Source organism: Neolamprologus multifasciatus, chromosome 20 (genome assembly GCF_963576455.1).
Source record: "Neolamprologus multifasciatus chromosome 20, fNeoMul1.2, whole genome shotgun sequence".
In the NCBI taxonomy this organism is placed as follows: domain Eukaryota; kingdom Metazoa; phylum Chordata; class Actinopteri; order Cichliformes; family Cichlidae; genus Neolamprologus; species Neolamprologus multifasciatus.
Genome location: NC_140458.1, coordinates 13,039,769 through 13,058,341, shown reverse-complemented (window position 1 = coordinate 13,058,341; position 18,573 = coordinate 13,039,769). Strand labels below are relative to the sequence as shown.

Genomic DNA, 18,573 nt, shown 5'->3' with positions numbered 1-18,573 from the left:
GTTGCCTTGGTGAATTTGTATATCCCGAATGTTGCAACAGCAACAGCAGGGATGCTGAGAGTGTGAACTGGAGCATGCGGTGCTTTTCATTATGCCTGCCTGTGCTTTCTTGCGTCCTCGTTCCTTCCCTTGACCCGGAAATCATTCCTCCTCCATCATATATCTCTTAAATGCACTTCAAGGAAAGAGGAGGCTTCTGGAAGTATGACAAGTATTGCCACACCTCCACATGTGGTGCCCGAATTGATGTCTGTTAGACTGATGCTGCAGAATCAAGGATTTATCATTTGGCAGGATCGGCTCCATCTTACCTCGCATCTCTCTCTCTGTCATCCTAACTGGGAGACAAATTAGCATACTGAAAAGCATCCTGTGTAAAAGGTGTCACTGGCTGTCACCGGGTGGGGAGATGTTTCTGTGGTGGGTTTTTTTTTCGTTTTTTGTAGGTGTTTCTGTTTGTGCTGGAGTTCGCTGCTGCACCATGTTTCTCTTTGTGACTGCAAAAATCGTTTACTGCGGCATTAGCACTCCGTTGATGGCTCAGTTCAGTATACAATATCTGCAACAGTATAATTTATTTCAAATTAGAAGTTGTTAACTAACAGTGCGTGATTTTTACAACATTTTGAGGGCCGGGTTATGCTTAAAAGTGTTTTTATTATTTAACCACGTCAGAAGAGACAAGTGTTTTAGATTCCTCTGAAAGTTCAAACTTAAATGTCATTCAGCGAAGCCTGATGCTGCTGCGCACTAATTGTTTGAATTATGGAGTCCTCGTGAGTCACTGCATTAAGTGGGTTTAAACGCTGGCTCGTGTTGATTTCATACACAGATCTAACAAATACAGTAACCTCCCATGCTTTCCTCTTTGCGGTTTCAACATAGGATCAAGGATATTGAAGTTAGCCAACACTAAACTAAAAGCTGAAAATAAACGTGAAGGAAAATTTTCATAAAAACTAGACTTTTGAAAAAAACATCAAACTAGCTAAAACTGTTTTGTGAACTTTATTAACTGAATTGAAATAAAAAAATATATATATATATAGAGGAAATAGTTTTAGTATTTGTTAGTTTTGTCAAAAGTTTTTACAATTTGCCAGATGAGGCTTTGATTGATGTGCTTATAGAGACTCTGGATGTCTACAAGACTACGAGTTAACTGCTTTAAAGGAGTTTTTTTCTATTTTTATCATAATGTCTGTACTGATTTTCCTAATTATGCCTCTGATGTGTGTCCGTCATTCAATAATAATTAAAAAAGACTACAATTAACACTCAAACTAATAAAAACTTAAGTGAAGCATTTTCAAACAAATATAAAACTGAAACAAGAAAATCAACTCTAGAAACTAAACTGAGTTAAATACATGAACTCAAAAAATAAATTAAACTTAAAATCTAATTAGAAAATACAAAACTACAATAACTTGGCATAGTACTCTAATGGAGCAGGCCTACCTAAAAACCTTTTCCTCATCACATCCGTCTAGTAAATGCTTAGTAAAACCTTTTAAGCTGTTTTAGTTTTAAATCATTTAAAACTTTAAATTGAAAAACAAGAGTTGCTGATTTCAGCTCTAGAGTCATAATTTAGTGTAAATGGATTGGAGTTGAAGGCAGCACGGTGATGTGGTGGGTTTGAATGCACCATCTGTGTGGCGTTTACATGTTTTCCTGAGTCCCGGTTGGCTCTCTCCAGGTACTCCGGCTTCCTCCCACAGTCCAAAGACATGCAGTTAGTAAGGTCACGTTAACTGGTGATTGATCATTCTAAATTGGTTGTAGGTGTAGCGTGAATGGTTGTCTGTCTCTCTGTGTAGGCCCTGTGACAGACTGGCGACCTGTCCAGGGTGGGAAAGGCTCCAGCCTGTCGTAACCTTCAACTGGATAAGCAGAAGAAGATAGATCGGTTGGAGTTTCTTCCAACTCCTATTTCCTACACAGGCGTAGACAATTCATTTTCCCAAGGGGCTATATTAGAAACTCGTTGTTGTTGAGGGCCAAACCAATAAGCTTATAAAAAGTCAAATTAATAATGAGCAGAAATGAGTTCATCTTACTGTTGCAGCCCTCCACAACAGTCCCAGTTTCTCACGTGGGCCCTTGGGAGAACTAATTGCCCACCCCTGCCCTAGTGTTAAACTGCAATTTAAGAAACTTTTCTTCTTCCACAGATAAAGGTGAAAAGACCTGCTGCATAAATCATTTTAAACTGGAGGTCAACCATTCAAACTGAAATAACAATAATAAAGCACATTTTTGATTTAATGGGGACTTAAATGGCTTATGTTGTAGTAATTCACTGGTAACAAAAGTCTGAATCTATTATCTGGATTTGACGCCTGGCAGAGTGCTATGGAAATGATTGCTGTGAAAGTTATTGAAAAAGTTGTGTGCCACTTTTTAAATTGCAAATTGTTTTTTTTTTTTCAAAAGTTAGTAAACTGTTATCGAAAATCTCAGACACACAAAAAAGTCTCTTTGCTCACTCTGGCACATTTGCACCAGTGTTTATTCATGTGCATTATTAATGTCCTTGTTAAATAAACCAGTAAAAGTAATGACAGGCATTGCGTGAGTAACTGATAATGTATACTGTGTACTAATACACTAATATGTATACAGTTTCTCATTTACTGCTTTACTATAGGACAGGAAATTAAATAGAAGCCTGTTTTGTACAGCATTATTAAAATGTACTTATTTCATTTTCATTTATTAAAGGACACAAACATTTTTAATTACAGTGTTTGCAGAGAATTAGCCGATCGTTGCTTCTCATATAAGAATTTAATAATTGTTAAAGGGAAGAATCTTGCATCCTGTCAGCAATGCTACTTACAGCTTCAAACTGCCTTTATAAAAAAAAAAAAATAAGAAAAAAGTAAAATGTCATGCACTTTTCTCCCATTAACAATGTCTTGTCGTGTGTGTGTTTGCTTATGTTCATGTCCATTTGTGCATAAGTAAACAAAAGTTCGCTGACTCTCGCCCTTTGACCTGTTACCTGTACTTGTTAAGTGCTCTGTTTAGTCTTAGCTGAGCCATGGGGACAGAGCTGTGAAAGCAGTGAGCTGCAGCATGTACTAACAGTCTGGGTTCATCGGCGAGGCTGTTCAATCCATTTCACCGTGGGTTGACTTTAATGAGCCCTGCCAGGCTTCCGCAAACTCGCCACCTCTCGAGATGCACGCGAGACCAACACACACGCGCATGCAAAGCCCTCAGCGGGACACTCCCTCGAGGGCGTGCTTAATGACGCTGTTCTGGTGCACCCCTGCTCACCCCTGACCCCGTGCCCTTTCTCCTCTACTTTCCTCCCTCCCTCCTTCCTTTCACCTTCTCCCTCTTCACAGATCCCAGAGGGGGCATCGCTGGCCATGAGCATGCAAGACAAGAAAGAGAACACCCTGGGGAGAGGTACGCCACCTTCAAACACACCCACTCGCTGTCTCTTTGTCACACACTCGCCCACACTTGCATAAATACAACCGCCCACTCCATCACAGAACATGCTTACAGTAGCTGATCACGAGAACATGACACACTAATGTAAACACGCGTGAAACCCCACACCTTCGTGTCCCCAAAAGCACACATCTAAACACACTTGCACCTAATAAATCATAACACATACTAATTCTACAACTTCATTCAGAGCCGCTTTTTCCACATTATAGATGTATTCCATTACCGTGAGTCACCGGGGGGAAAATGTGACACAAGTTTGCCCATTGTCCAATCTCAGCCCAGAACAAAATGACTGCTATGGCTGTTGACAGATGAGTTTACATACAGCCTTTAATGGCTTGTCCTTTCATTGTCTAAGGTCTACCTTACATAATCAGTACCAGACCAGAGCTCAGTTCTGCTCAGGCTGTGTCCATCAAAGCCTCTGTTCTCATTCATAATGGGCCAAAAATAGGCTTATGTGGACCAAACCTGGCTCCCGCTTCAAAGCATCAATGAGGTGTTATGAGCGTGTAATGCTCCCTGGCTAATAGAAAACACTGTCCTGCCTGCCTGTGATCAGTGTTGAGGGTCTGGACTGAGGCCCGCTGGGCAGGAGCATCTCTAGCTATGAAGTCTGTAATGAGACCACACTTACTATGAGGGTGTTTGTGTGTGTATCCGCACAAATGCCTCTCTTTTGTCTTTGCCGGGGTGTGTACAGTAATTTACTGCATTTGTCTTTGTGCCTGTACTCGTGTTTGAACACTCTTCTACATGTGTCCTTGTACTCATATCTGTGTACACATGCTTGTGTACGAGCGTGTTTAGATCTATATATAAACAGAAAGGTTTAATGCTTTTTTCTCAGCGTTGGCCGAGCATTACCATCTCATTACACCGGCTCCAGAACCAATCACAGACTCTGTGTGTCTGTCTCCCCTAATCTCTCTCCTTTCTCTCTCCTTTCACTCGTAATCTTTCTCTTTCATTCTCTCAGACAGCTTCCCTCCTCGGCTGGCCCACAGTCCACCTTAATCACTTTCTCCTTTTGCATGCACTCTATCTCTCTTGCAGCCCTGTCAATCTCCCCCGATTTTTTTTTTCTTCCTCCTATCTGTCAAACTCCCCTGTGTTACCGTATCCTCTTTATTCTGTCAGGTCTCCACCTTGCTGATTGCACATTGTTTCTTACTGTATGTTATTTATTTTCTGTTTCTCTCTCCTCAGTTAAAGATCTGGATACTGAGAAGTATGTACACTTGGTGAGTATCTCCTCATAGGCAATCAGAATGTTTCTGTGAGCTATGTCTAAGTTTATTACCCGAGCTTTTCCTCTGCGTGCCAGTGTTACTCAGCCCAGAGCAGGCCTGATGACAGAGAGAATGGGGGTGAATAGAGGTGAAAAGGAAAGCTGCTGAGAGGACATGACAGCACTAATGCCGCTTAAGCTCTTTTATAAACGTCAGCCAAGATATGGGCCCTTTGACTTTAGAATAATGAGTTCCTTGGATACAATTTGCCGGGTGAATAGTTAGTTTTGCAGGACAGTTCAGTAGTCATTTTTTGACACAAGTAGGTGGAATTTGACTGCTTCTTTCTTTCCGCTACCCCCATATAGACTTGTATGAGCAAGTCCCAGACATGATGCTGTGCACGGCAAGTGGAGGAAAACCATGAGAATTTCCCAAATCCCATCACTTCCCTATTTCTGTAAATTATTTAGAGCTTCAAAATACCCTTATGCGGATCATGTGTCTAATGCAAGAACCAGAAAATTCCCCTCTGGCATTTTGTACAGCAAAGACAGTGGTGCATTCATTCAGCTACTCATGTTGGGGTTCACTGCTTTGATTTTGTGCAGTTAATGTTTTTTTTTACTGTTTTTTTTTTTTCATAGGTGCTACCTCACGATGAGCTAATGGAGAACAAGAGGTCACACAGGCAGAGTCATCGCAAGAAAGTCCTGCCTGAAATCTACCTGACACGCCTGCTGTCTACAAAGGTAAGTGTAGTCAAGAGACCGAAAGCCAAAACTAAACACAAGTCATCTCTCTGTTCCATATTTTATTACCTGTATTTATTTCAGAAGCCACACAGAAATTCCTTCGTCGCATGAAACCATGTGTCTGCATATGTGTGAGCCGCATTTTATCTCTTCCTCCACAGGGAACTCTTCAGAAGTTCTTGGATGACCTCTTTCAGGCCATCCTCAGCATCCCTCCAGACCGCCCTCCTCTGGCTGTTAAATACTTTTTTGACTTCCTGGAGGAACAGGCTGACAAACGGGGCATCACAGACCCAGACACCCTGCACATTTGGAAGACCAACAGGTAGGCAACTAAACGGTCCGATTAAAATCCTCTTTGGTCAGCCTCTTTGTGCAAGTACTTTTAACAGCTTATCTCGCTCTCTGTCTGTGCAGTTTACCACTGCGGTTCTGGGTAAACATCCTGAAGAATCCTCAGTTTGTGTTTGACATTGATAAGACAGATCACATGGACGCATGTCTATCTGTCATCGCCCAGGCCTTCATTGATGCCTGCTCCATTTCTGACCTGCAACTAGGCAAAGTGAGTCTGTCACCATCTCTCTCTGTCAGCGTCTCTTTCTCTTTCTTGTTTTCAAAGCTGCTTTTTGCAGTTCCTGTTTCCAGCATATGAACCCATATCAATACCAGTGGAAAACTTTAAAGCTGAAAAAAAACTTACAAAACACAATTCTCAGAGAAAATGATAAAAGTCTTCTATCTAAGTATATTTATTGACATTATTTGTGATGTTCTCTGTGTGTGTTCATTCATATATGGAAATAGATCCCCCCTGGGCTACCTCTGCCTTCCTTGAAAACCTCTGATTTATCATACTGTATTTATCTGTCCATCAGCTCTGTGTATCTACTGTATTTAACTAACACACACAAACCTCAGGTCCCACTGTGAACCTTCATCCCAAAGCCTTCAGACTGTCAGCCCCATCTACCTCCTCTCCTCATGTTATTTCAGCCCAGTCGGCTGATCCAAGGTCATGAGCACCAGGGATCTCTTTTTGTGCTGTGCGCCAATGTGTGCGCGCGCGTGTGTGTGCATTCGTCTATCTGTCTGTCTGTATATGTGTGCTTGCATGTCAATGTCCTCACTGCTCACAAATCCGTCTCATCCTTCAGACACCGTGACCCTGAGCACGCTCTGCTTCCTGTCTCTCTCTGACTGGCTTCCTCCCTGGAGGGAGCCGAGGACTCATCAAATAATGCTCCTCTTTCACAGAGAAACAGTCTGATTTATACACTTCAGGTCCGAGCCAAAAAGCGAGCACATCCACAGCGCCAATATTCACATGTACTTGCGGGCAGATGTGTACCTATAGATGTAGAAACCAACACAAAACCTCCCGATATGACAGATTTTTCCATGGTGTCTCATTATTGTGTCACATCTGTCTGTGGAATCGCCAGGTTCAAGGATATGGCCACATTTTCTCCTGTAGGTTAAGGACAGTGGCCTGACACACCTCTATGCACAGTCGCCTGTTTGTGAATGTGCCTCAGGAATAGAGAGTGTAGGGTCTGGATTAGCAGGAGCCAGCAGGGGTAAGGGAGGGGTAGGAGACTAAGCATGGCTCGCTGTTTCCACAGAAACCCTCTTATCTGGCGAGATGCAGGACATAGAGGGCCATAGGGTCACAGGGGGGTTACCAGGCAGATGGGCGAGCAGCAGGAAGTGACCTTGTGGACAGGAAGAGAGAGGGTTCACTATCAGAAGGAGCAACTGTAGCCGGAGCCATCCAGTCCCTCAGCACATTAAACCACACAAACATGCAATAGGTGACACAAATAGCTCATGACACATAGAAATGCCAAGGTGTGTTGTAAGCACCTTCACTGATGCTGAAAGCTGCGGCTGTCCGTCACTTTTAACCCCGTCTTTTTCCCTGCCCTACTTTCTCCCTGTCCCGTTCTCTCTCTCCCAGTAACACACACGCAACACAGAGACCGGCACAGACTCGCTCACAACAGCAGCCACAACTGAAACCTGAACATGCCCACAGCCTTTTAGCCTCACTACTTCTCTTCCTGCTTGAATAAACACCAGTGTGAGAGCCTAAAGTGACTGTGGAGAGAGTTGTTTAGACTGGTTTGTTTCTTCCCCAGCTATAACTGTTTGAGTCTCCCTCTGTGCACAAAGGAAACGGTTCCCTCCCTCCATTGTTTCACTTTAGACTGGTGTAGATAGGCTCATCAACAAATAACATCCAGTTTAATTAAACCACTATTAGGGCAAAGTGTGAGAAGTGTTCATTTTATTCCAAGAGGAGGAAGCTATTTTACTCAAATGTAGGGGAATGGAGTGAGGGGCATGATATGAGACAATCCTTGGCCTGCCCACAAGCACTGACTGGACTAACTGTCCTTTTTTGAGTGTTTTATTGCAAATAAACATTGAAGCATATAAAAAACATTTAATCAGGTTTTAACAGAGGTTACATTTTTTGTGACTCGTTCATCAATGAGAAGCATCGTAATTATGCGTAGGCCCACATCAAGATCCCAGAGTTCAGATGCTGATGGTGATGCAGTAGGGCCCAGCGGGTGGTTGATGTAAAGTTTCACTTCTGTCTCCATGGATGAGGGGGAGGTGGGTTGCACAGCAAGAGGTACGAAAAGTCAGAAACACTGGATTGAAATGGTATTTAAAGCCGAGCAGCCAGAAAATGATGGGCTTGAGCAGAAACCTCATTGGCCAAGAATTGCAATATCACAACTTAAATGTAGGGAATTTGACAGCAGGGGAAAACAGACTCGAAAAAATGGATCAGCAGGAAATAGCAGGCGTTTACCATAAAATATTGAGGGCAGACTGTGAGTGAGCACATTGTCTTTGTTCGGCTCTTGTCAACGCTTTATTACTCTTGTCAACGCTTTATTACTGCTAGATTAGCATGAGAGCAGCACAGTTAAAAGGTGAAATGTATAATGATACAGATTTCAGAGTATATAGTAACCATAACTTTGAGTAAACGTAGTGAGACTAAGAAAGACAAATGTAGTAGTCTGGAAATCTAAAGCAGGCTAAAATGGCCACATAGCCTTAAGGTCAAAGCTGTTCCATTTTTATTTCACAACTCTGGATTTGCAAGGTGTTCTTAATGTCTGAGTACACTGGCTAAAAGCTGCCATTTGTTTCCAGGACTCGCCTACCAACAAGCTGCTGTATGCCAAGGAGATCCCAGAGTATAAGAAGAGAGTGCAATGCTATTACCAGCAGATACAAGACATGCCACCCCTCAGCGAGCAGGAGATGAATGCTCACCTGGCTGAGGAGTCACGAGTAAGTGAAAGATTCCAAAAGTTTCTGTGTGTGAGTTATTTAGTTTCACAAAAGCCTGCAATCACAGGCCCGTTCTTTTTTTTTTTATCGCTCCGGCAGAAATACAGAAATGAATTCAACACCAACCTGGCCTTGACAGAAATCTACAAATATGCCAAGAGATACAGAAACCAGGTAAGAGATATTCACAGTGCTTTTTCTGTGTTTGTGATCTCATATTTGGATTAGATATGTTTTACTGTTGAAACAACAGCCCCTATTTGGCAGATGAAACATCTCAGTTGAGCCCACTTGCTGTATTAAGTTTCACAGATGGATATCGGAGCGTGACGCATCAGTAGGGAAGATCGCAGCCACGCTGACAGATGTAACATACTGTAGACACCTTCACAACCTGTCACATAATGCCTTAGTTGAAAACCTGCAGTATTTTGTTGTTGTTTTTTTCTGGTGTTAAATGTTTTAAGCGGGGAAAATACTCCGTGTGGAATATCTTCTTAGCAGCAGCCGCTATTCAGTCTGTCCAATCCTTTGTTTCCAGCCCACGGATACCTTTCACTTTAAGCAAACAGCGTGCTGTTTACCTTCTCTTTAATCACAACCCCATCTGCTTAATGACTGTTAAGGTGCCGCTTCGTATCTCATGCGTCGCGTTGAACTAGCCCCGTTCAAGCCCCTGCTGTACTCCCCCATGTTTCCTCGCTGCTGTGACTATTCTCTAGAGAGGCTTAGTCAGTGGTGACTGTGCTTTAATGGAGCACCCTCATGATAATACCGTTTAGCTGCTTTCCTCTGTCACGCTACTGTACTGACGTGGGCCATGGGCTTAGACTCTGATTCAGGGAGCTCTTTGAATGGCCCCTGATTGCCTATTCTGTCGCCCCAGCTCAGTTCGCTCTGCCTGGTAGCACACTGCCGCTAAGAGCCCATAAATCCCACTGACACGGTGACAACTATTGGGCATGAAAAACAGAGCAGATGTGGGTTTTGTAAATATGTGAAGAGCGAACGCTTTTGTGGTGTGGAGGCATGCATGAAGGCAGCAGAAGAGGCTGAAGTACTTCACTTGTTCCTCTGCTGCCTCTCCCTTTCACTTGTTCGACTTTTTATGTCTGGCTGGTTCTCTAAATCTCTCCAGATAGATAGATGCATGAATGCTCGACAGCCACTGAAAGTCTCCTTTGTTGTGTGTTTCTTTTCTATCTCCCTCGGTCAGGTGGTGAATGCTCTGGAGTCTAACCCCACTGCACGTCGCACTCAGCTGCACCACAAGTTTGAGCAGGTCATTGCCCTTGTGGAGGACAACATCTATGAGTGCTGCAGTGAAGCCTGAACCTGCCAATATCTTCTGCTCACAATCTCTTCCTCCTGCTGCCAACTGCCTTTCTCCCGCTTACATGGTTACTTGGGAATGTCGGTCACAGGAGTTATCCGTCTTAAGTGTTATTATTCTTCAAGCAAACTGTTACCAGGATGGAAAGCGGCAGAGCAAAGGATTCAAACCTGCCTGTGAAGCATCATACATTTGCAAAGTATCCCTCCTTTCTTGTGGGGATGCCAAGAAATTTTCCCAAATATTAATCCATGAAACAGACGCAGTTCCGACTGGACTCTACTACGCTTTAGAGGGAATGTGTGGGAGCTCAGAGATGGGGTTTTTTGGGATGTCTTTACAGTTACTGGGACCTACAGTTCGCCCTGGTGGCAACCTTAACGCACTGAACCCTTTTCTGAAGGGAACAAGCCAATGATGCACTGTACTGTAATATAATGTCCATAGCAATATTTATAGATGTGTTATAATGCTTTCAAGTGGCCTGTTCATCAGGTTTAGTAGGACCATGATAAACTCCTCTCATCTCCTAAAGCCTGCAACGTTCTCAGGTGTGATTGGTGAAGATGGGCGTTGGACTTTCATTGGTGCTTTCAACAATATGTCCCAATGTGCTTCGCAGGTTGATGACGGGTTGCGGAGGAGTGGGGCGACGAATATAAATGACTGAAATTTATGAAATCAAATGTAATGTAGTTCACTGGGAAGAGCTGCATCAGTATATAAGTGTTGATCTGTGTGCTTGTCAATGAATGGTAATCATGTTGGATTCTGATCAAATTTAAAAGAGGGAAATTTACATTTAAGAAAATAAAGTGAGCTCAATATAATCAGAGGAGAGACTGTATTTGTGATGCCAAATGACTTGTCAGAGTTTGTGAAATAAATTACAGTATTTAGGATTTTAAAGTGTCTAGTAATGGCATTTATTATACTAATTCTCAGAGTGGTTCACTTCTAAATGCATTACAGTGCCACAGTGAATTTTAACATTTGAAAACCATTATGATTTGGCCTGCCACCTAAAAGCCCACAAGCTAGCATCTGGAACTTCTCAGAAATCCTTGTAAATGTTCTCATGAAGAAAACGAGTAAAGGGCAGGGGGGATCGTGCAGACATTTAGCTTTGTTTTTATTGCAGGACACAGAACAACTGCCACAAATCCTAGCCATTACAGTAATATTCCTGTTTCACCTTAATTCACACACTAGCATTCTGACATTCGCATACATAAACATCCAACTCACACATGTACAGACTCTTGCAGGAGGTCCATATTTCTTTACACTAATCATCTCAGACAATACCAAGAAGCTAACCTTCTCAGCTTGATCAACACGGCAACTAGAATAGAGTTAGAGAGACAAGAGTAGAGCTTAAAAACTCATCTGATTATCTAAACAGAGTAATTCCACTCATATAATTGACTGTTTAAAGCACGTTTTTGGATACATAATTAGCTGTGATAATTACTTACAGTTGGATTTTTACCCAGTTTGTGTGTTTTTGGAAAGTGGAGAGCTCATATGGTGCTCAGTTGGATGACCACCAAGTGGTCACCCCTTTGGATGCCAGGTTAAAATCTGTGAGACCAGCTGAACCCTCCATAATTAAATGGATTAAAAACACACATGCTGGTTTTTAAATGCGTCAGTCCCGCTTGTAGGTGCAGTGGCGACACTGCAGAGAAGACAAAGGGAGAGGTAAGTCAAGAGGATTGGCTGATTGAAGGTAGTGCTGCTTGGCGGTGGTGGGTCCCCATCTGAGACAGGCACAGATGGGACAGAAGAGGGTGAGAAAGCACAGGTCAAGCGGGGGCCACCTGGCTTGAAGAGACGGATGAAGTCTGAGTTTTGGAGACGGCGGCCTCATCTTCTCCAAATGGGTTCTTTCCACAGCACACCGTGGTGATCATGCAGTTTCTGAACTGGAGGTCACAAAAACAAATCACAATCAGAGTTATGACGCCTTCACGGGTTGTCAAACTCATTTTACATCGCAAGACCACATACAGCTCAATTTGATTTTTAGTGAGCCAGATCAGAAAAACTATTGCCTATAAAGCGCCTTGAGGCGACATTTGTTGTGATTTGGCGCTATATAAATAAAATTGAATTGAATTGAATTAAAAAGACACCTGCAAACTGTTTAAGTGTAAATAATTTAAATTTAAGTGTAACTACAAATTTAATCATTGAGGTTTCAAAAGAAAAAAAAGTGCAATTTGTGCAACAACACCGGCGACAATACATCTCAGCCTTTATATGACAGAAATGCTTAAATCAAAGAAACCTATAAACACAGCACTTATGGCTTAAATTATGAAATAAAGGTTAAAAATGAAAGAAAAGACAGGTCATTATCTGCTCATTTGAATTATTTTTTTTATTTGACTTTATTTTTTTTTACTTTGGGACATAGTTAATTAGAAAAAAACGAATTAACTATTAAAATGGCAAATGCATTTGTATAGCGCTTTACGTAGTCCCTAAGGACCCCAAAGCGCTTTACACTTCAGCCATCCACCCATATTCACACACACACTAGTGATGGCAAGCTACATTGTAGCCACAGCTGCCCTGGGGCGCACTGACAGAGGCGAGGCTGCCGGACACTGGCGCCACCGGGCCCTCTGACCACCACCAGTAGGCAACGGGTGAAGTGTCTTGCCCAAAGACACAACGACCGAGACTGTCCGAGCTGTCGGGGCTCGAACCGGCAACCTTCCGATTACAAGACGAACTGCCAACTCTTGAGCCACGATCGCCCGAGTGAATTAGAGAAATGTTCTTAAATTTAGATTTACTAGTCAAAGTAGAGATTACATTAGTGTACCCCTGTAGTTTCCAAGTTAACGATTTGTTAATCTAAAGTGAGCAATGAAATGAAGGATAAAGAAATGGAAACACTACAAGATAATTAAACCAAATCATTTGAAAATGGGCAAATCTGGTAGAATCACACACATCTGAAAAAAACACACAACCCCAACTGCTGTGAACAGGAAATTTGTTACGATATAAGCTAAAATTTACAATGTAAAGCACTTCTCTGAAAAGTAACCACAGCTGTCAGACACATGAAGCCCACACAATTTCCTGCAAAAACTGTGTCAAAGTGAAAATGCGTTCATGAAAATACTCTTGTACGTCATACCTGTCTGTTTAGCAGGATGTAGATGACTGGGTTGTACAGAGCGGCACTCTTGGCGAAGAAGGCGGGAGCAGTCATGAATACTGGCCCAAACTCAGTTCCCTGATTGGCAAAGATATACCAAGCCACGGTGGCATAGGGCACCCAGCATACCAAAAAGGAGATCACCATGACAATGACCATGCGAGTCACTTCTTTCTCTGCCCTCTGGGTGGTTTCAGACTCCTGCTGCTGAGCTGCAGCCTAACAGACAGATTCAGGTTAACTTAAACCTCTAATCCGAATGTAAACAAAAGGCTTGAGCCCATCACGACTGCTGAACAAAACTGATTAGACCACCGAGATGACTAACACTGTTTATTTAGTTATGTTTTTTATGTTGTGGAAAAAACAAACGCATTATCCTGTGGAAGCCCGTTTCCACCACTGAAGCGATTTCTTTTTTTCTGCCAGTCAGAATTTTGCAGCATTATTTCAAATATTCTAATTTTGAGATAATAACTTCAAGTTTTGTCTTAGCTCTACCGATCTCACTGACATGAGACAAGTACTCTCTCCAAAAACAGATGAGAATTCATGCCTGTCACTTGTGAACGTGCACTAATTTTTTTGTCCACATGCAGCAAAGGTTGAATACGTTATTCAGAATAAGACTTTTTGGCATAGCTAGTGTGGAGGTTAAGAGTTAGCTAGGCATTAGCATTGTAATGCATTTTATTTATTGTATTTGTACTGTTTGGTGCTGAGCAGAACGTAAGTCCATTATCAGTTTTTATTTTAGGTCTGTTCTTGGTCTGAACTAGCTACAAGCAGCACATGCTTAAGCTGTAGGTTTCAATTGAGAAATCGTAATGGTTTTAAATTTATCTTTAACTTTGTCTGCTGCAAGATAGTTTCAAAAATACAAACAGTGACTTATTTTAGGCATGAAAACTTACCTCAGGCTCACATCAGGCTAATGTAATTTAACATATGTAAAGACCTGCTCATATTTCACACGAATGTTGAATGATTAGATTTTAGGAGAGACTGTCTCTCACTACACTAACTATACATATCTTCCCATTTAGATGCTTGATTCAACTTTTTGTTTAGCAGCTAATGACAAATAAAGTGTATTTGTAGTATGTAGGAGGTGATGCTGGGTTTGGGGTTTTTTGCTAAAAACGTTGATATATTGACACAAAGTTGACATTGTGTTGACTGCAGTAGGCCAATCAGTGCAATAAATTATCATAATCTAGACTTGGTATAAGCTGTCAGCCAAAGCATTATATTAAACATTGGCCTAGTATTTTGCAGTTGGTGCATCCTTATCAAAAAACACACATGAGAAGCTATGAGAGCAGTAAGAGTGTACCAGATCATTAAAGCTGGGTCACGCAGCCAAAAACAGTCTCCCTGAAACTCCCTCTAAATCTCCCCAAAGCTGGGAGGAGCTGCAGATTCAGATAAAAAAATTCTCTGTAGGTTATAAGCAACCTATTTTAATCTGTTTCCACACATTTAAACTACCATTTGACAGATGTACTAAAGAATGCAGATTATAGCCAATTTAAATAAAAATCTGCATTATAATTGTGTATAATCACTTATACATTATAAATGCTCTTATTCTATTATTAATAAAGGCATCAGGACGACACAGTGAGCAGGCAGACTGCCCTTTAGCCAGAGGACCTGGGTGTAAGCTGCCATGTTGGCAGGGATCTGCCCTCCTGAAGTGTCCTTGAGCCCCTAAATCCCTTACATCTCCAGAGACTCTGTGATGTGCAGTACCCCTTGTGAAAGGGAGCAAGGTGAAAAAAAAAATCAAAAAACATAATAAAGTGGAATTTTTCTACAGGGCTAAACAATATATCAAGTCTTTGCTATTAATATTGCTTTGGTAGTGGCATTCCTACCGCTCGCACAGTGCAGAGGAGGCTAGTGTAGCAGAAGAAGATGATGAACAGGGGGATACAGAAGTGGAGGACAAACATATAGATGACGAACGAGGTGTTGTTGATCTCAGGCTTGGGAGTGTAGTAGTCAATCCCACAGGAACACTGCATTCCCTCAGGGATATACCTGCACAACACACAATAACTCAAAGACTTCCGCCAGCACCATTACACAGAGTATTTGTGCCGCATGTGTGATTTACACTAGTTTGCAGGTTTTAAAAACATAACTAAAAAACTGCTTTACTGGGAAAATGGTCCTCAGAATATTAATCAAACAGAGTGTAGACACAGAAACTAACTGTACCGGGACCATCCAAAGAGAGGGGGAGCAGCACAGGTCAGGGCCATGACCCATGTAAAACCCAGGCCAGCCATGGCATGTTTTTCTCCAAAGCGGAAGTTGGTCATCGGTTTACAGACCACAATATAGCGCTCAATAGCCAAAACCACCAGAGACCAGAGAGCAATCTCTCCTGAAACATGAAAGAAAGCATGTATGTAAGTTTAAGTACAACATCTCTACTGACATTAAACATGAAATAATAAAAGCAGTATATTAGATTCAAGTTTAAGTAATTAGACAAACTAATTTCCTATGAAAATGAATGACTTAATACAATTCAAACCTATGAGAGTGACCCAAAAAACAATAGCAAATTTAAAGTGTGACTTGTTTTGTTCTAAATCCACACAGAAAACACAGTTTACACAATTCTGACTCTTACCTCCTAATGTGGCGAAGAATCCTTCAATATTGCAGCCGCTGACACCTAAGACGAAATATCCATGCAGGGCCGTGTAGAGCGTGACCGTGAAGCCCCCAACTACCATAAAGAGGTCGGCCACCGCCAGGTTGAGCAGAACGTAGTTCAGCGGGGTCCTCAGCTTTTTGTGCTTGACAGTGACGTAGAGGGTGAGAAAGTTAATGGGGAAGGAAGAAATGATGAGGAACAGCATGTACGCTGCAAGAAGAGAGTACTTCCAGGGCTCAGCCAGGTAGTACTGAGGGTACTCAAATGGGCTGCGCACCACCCCAGTCTTGTTAGACATGGGTACATAGAAGTTGGGTCCTTCTGTGCCATTCATGGCTGCGGGTGTTGATGCCTTTTCTTCTTCTAAGACCTTAAAAGTGGATGAAACAATCTGTGCCTCTCTCTCTCTTTTTAGAATAAACTACTATGAGGGAGTCTTTGGGTGTAGTTGAAGTGGAAATGAGGGAGAAAGGATGGACGGTGGAACGGCTCTTGTAGAAGTAAGGTGTTCTCTGCAGCCCCCTGAGGAGGTGCAGCACCTTTTAAACAGGCTGGTCGGATTAGGGACTTGCAAAGAGTGAAGTGTTAGGAGAGATGGAATTAAGACACACAATGTGAGAGTCCCTCTCTCTCTCACAGATGCACACACAGATACACACACAATGGAGAAAACTCCAGAAATAGATATGCAGTATGTTAAGCAATTTCAAGGTGAGAGGTAACAGCCATGGTTATCCAAACCCCATCATTACTGTCATGCGCATCAGTGCTGCATCAGAATGAGATGAGAGAGTAGGAGGGAAAGGGAAGGAAACTAACTGTCTGTGATCTGAACCGTGCAGAGTAGACCAACTATAAATGAAATTTCTTGAGCAGTCCAACTTATTTGCATCTGTAAAAGCCTAATCCCTAACCAATGCATAATGCAGAGCTCAACTCATAGCCTTGAGTGAACTGCAATTAGAATCTGGGAGACACAAACACAAATCAAGAGGGGCAGTTATTGTCTTTGAAGGATTAAGAAAACTCGCAGTTTTACAAATTGCCAATATAAAATTTATTCAAAGGATATTTGCAAGCATATAAAAATCAAATTCTTTTGACTTAATAACAAATGATCTTGTATTGTTATCAAACGTACAGTGCAGCTGTAGTGCATAAAGCTGTAGACTTGATGGTAGAATATTATCTCATTGTTGTGAGTAGGAAAATTCTCTACATAACAAACACGTTTTGTATTATATCCAAAAAAAAAAACTTTTCTATTTATATGTTTACACTGTACATTTACAGAGTGAATGATGTAATCACTGACTGGCCCGGGGTAATCTGATCCTAATAATCCAGGCTTTATTGGCTGATGGTGCACTTTTCTTACACTCTGTAATGACCGACACACAAACACTCTAGGTATTACTTCAGCCATTCAACCTTGGATAACAAAGAGCTCTCCTATAATGTACACCCGCCAAACGTACCGCACAGTTTTAAAGAAAATGTAATCAGAAGACAAAAATGTATAAATTAGGTGCTCCACTTTCAGTTCACCGTCAGTTTGGTTCGTCGATGGGCCTCCGACAGTATGGGCAGCAGTTATGCTGAAGCACCAGAAGCTCATAATCTTCACTGTGAAACATCTGCAATAAACACAGCACGAGAGTGTGAGCAACTTGACAGGAAAATAAAGAAATAATTCAAAAACTTTGTTCGTCAAAGAGGACACCAGGTGGTTAACGCTGGGTTCTGCTAGCTGAATGCATTATAAACGCCGTACCTTGAAGCAGGTAGGACACATGGTAATGCTGACTTCAGGCAGCAGGGAGCGGAAGTATTCCCATTTGAGCGGCCTGGGCCAGCGTTTGATCAGCACGTCCCTCCTGCTCATGGCGCGCAGCACAGGACGACTCACCTTGACTGGGACAAAGTTTGAGCCCCCCTGCTGTTTATACACAAAAATGAACCATTATAGACTCCGTCCTTTCACCCTGTCCAGCTGGCTTGCCCATTTGGCAGAATATTAATCACCTCATCTATTTTGTCCTTTTTCTTATTACCTCAAAGCTCATTTTGGCTGTAAATGGATCTTCCTCTTCATCGTCCAAACCCTCATCCATCCTCAAAGATTGGAGATCTTATTGTGTTTATTTGAGAACATATAACCAAGGCGATGCACACATTTCACACATTTTGTGTCACATATGTCTTCAGTAATTATGTTTGCAGAGCAGGAAAACCCCTTACAAAATTATCCCCGAGAGGCTTTTCTAAGAAGCAAAGTGTTCAAAATTAGCTGTGGCTGTCAGTCACTTCACGGCTCTGGAAGAACACAGCATACCTCAGTGCCCTTGAGTGTCTGCTGGCTAATGCAGGTTAATCCCTGCACTAGGGCTGTGGCTACGGCTCTCAGAGGGTTAGTGTCATTAAGATGAGACAGGAGAGCCTCAGTAACCCTATTAGCTCGAGAGCTAAGATGACTTAGTTCTGACAGCTTACCCACAAGTACAGAATCAAGGCCAGCGCAGACTAAACAGCTTCTTAGAACTGTCACAAGGCAGAGGAGAGACACGTGCTTCATTTTGAGGAGATGTGCACTGTGTTACAGCAGGAAT

General features: G+C 42.2%; 3 protein-coding genes across 6 annotated transcripts in view; 1 reads left to right on the top strand and 2 right to left on the bottom strand.

Annotated features, from left to right (window-relative positions):
* plxnd1 (plexin D1) overlaps positions 1 to 11,021 on the top strand; it is a 71,972-nt gene extending 60,951 nt beyond the window's left edge. Inside the window, exons 29-36 of the mRNA XM_085146534.1 lie at positions 3,360 to 3,423; positions 4,684 to 4,718; positions 5,354 to 5,458; positions 5,623 to 5,786; positions 5,879 to 6,026; positions 8,639 to 8,779; positions 8,879 to 8,953; positions 9,996 to 11,021. Coding sequence (XP_085002660.1) covers positions 3,360 to 3,423; positions 4,684 to 4,718; positions 5,354 to 5,458; positions 5,623 to 5,786; positions 5,879 to 6,026; positions 8,639 to 8,779; positions 8,879 to 8,953; positions 9,996 to 10,112 — 849 coding nt within the window. The 3' untranslated portion in view covers positions 10,113 to 11,021. The remainder of the gene's footprint in view (positions 1 to 3,359; positions 3,424 to 4,683; positions 4,719 to 5,353; positions 5,459 to 5,622; positions 5,787 to 5,878; positions 6,027 to 8,638; positions 8,780 to 8,878; positions 8,954 to 9,995) is intronic.
* Positions 11,022 to 11,100: 79 nt separating this feature from the next.
* Positions 11,101 to 16,873, bottom strand: exorh (extra-ocular rhodopsin). Its single transcript, XM_085146571.1, has 5 exons — positions 15,938 to 16,873; positions 15,517 to 15,685; positions 15,171 to 15,336; positions 13,270 to 13,509; positions 11,101 to 12,040 (listed from the first exon to the last, which is right to left on the bottom strand). The coding sequence occupies exons 1-5, from the start codon at positions 16,296 to 16,298 to the stop codon at positions 11,921 to 11,923; spliced, it is 1,056 nt and encodes a 351-aa protein (XP_085002697.1). The 5' UTR covers positions 16,299 to 16,873; the 3' UTR covers positions 11,101 to 11,920.
* Positions 16,874 to 16,997: 124 nt separating this feature from the next.
* Positions 16,998 to 18,573, bottom strand: part of ift122 (intraflagellar transport 122 homolog (Chlamydomonas)) — a 29,585-nt gene continuing 28,009 nt past the window's right edge. For all 4 annotated transcript variants that reach the window (XM_085146539.1, XM_085146540.1, XM_085146541.1 and 1 more), the window contains 3 exons: positions 18,019 to 18,095; positions 17,739 to 17,903; positions 16,998 to 17,601 (listed from right to left, as the gene is read on the bottom strand). In XM_085146539.1, the coding sequence (XP_085002665.1) occupies positions 17,515 to 17,601; positions 17,739 to 17,903; positions 18,019 to 18,095 (329 nt within the window). In that variant the 3' untranslated portion in view covers positions 16,998 to 17,514. The remainder of the gene's footprint in view (positions 17,602 to 17,738; positions 17,904 to 18,018; positions 18,096 to 18,573) is intronic.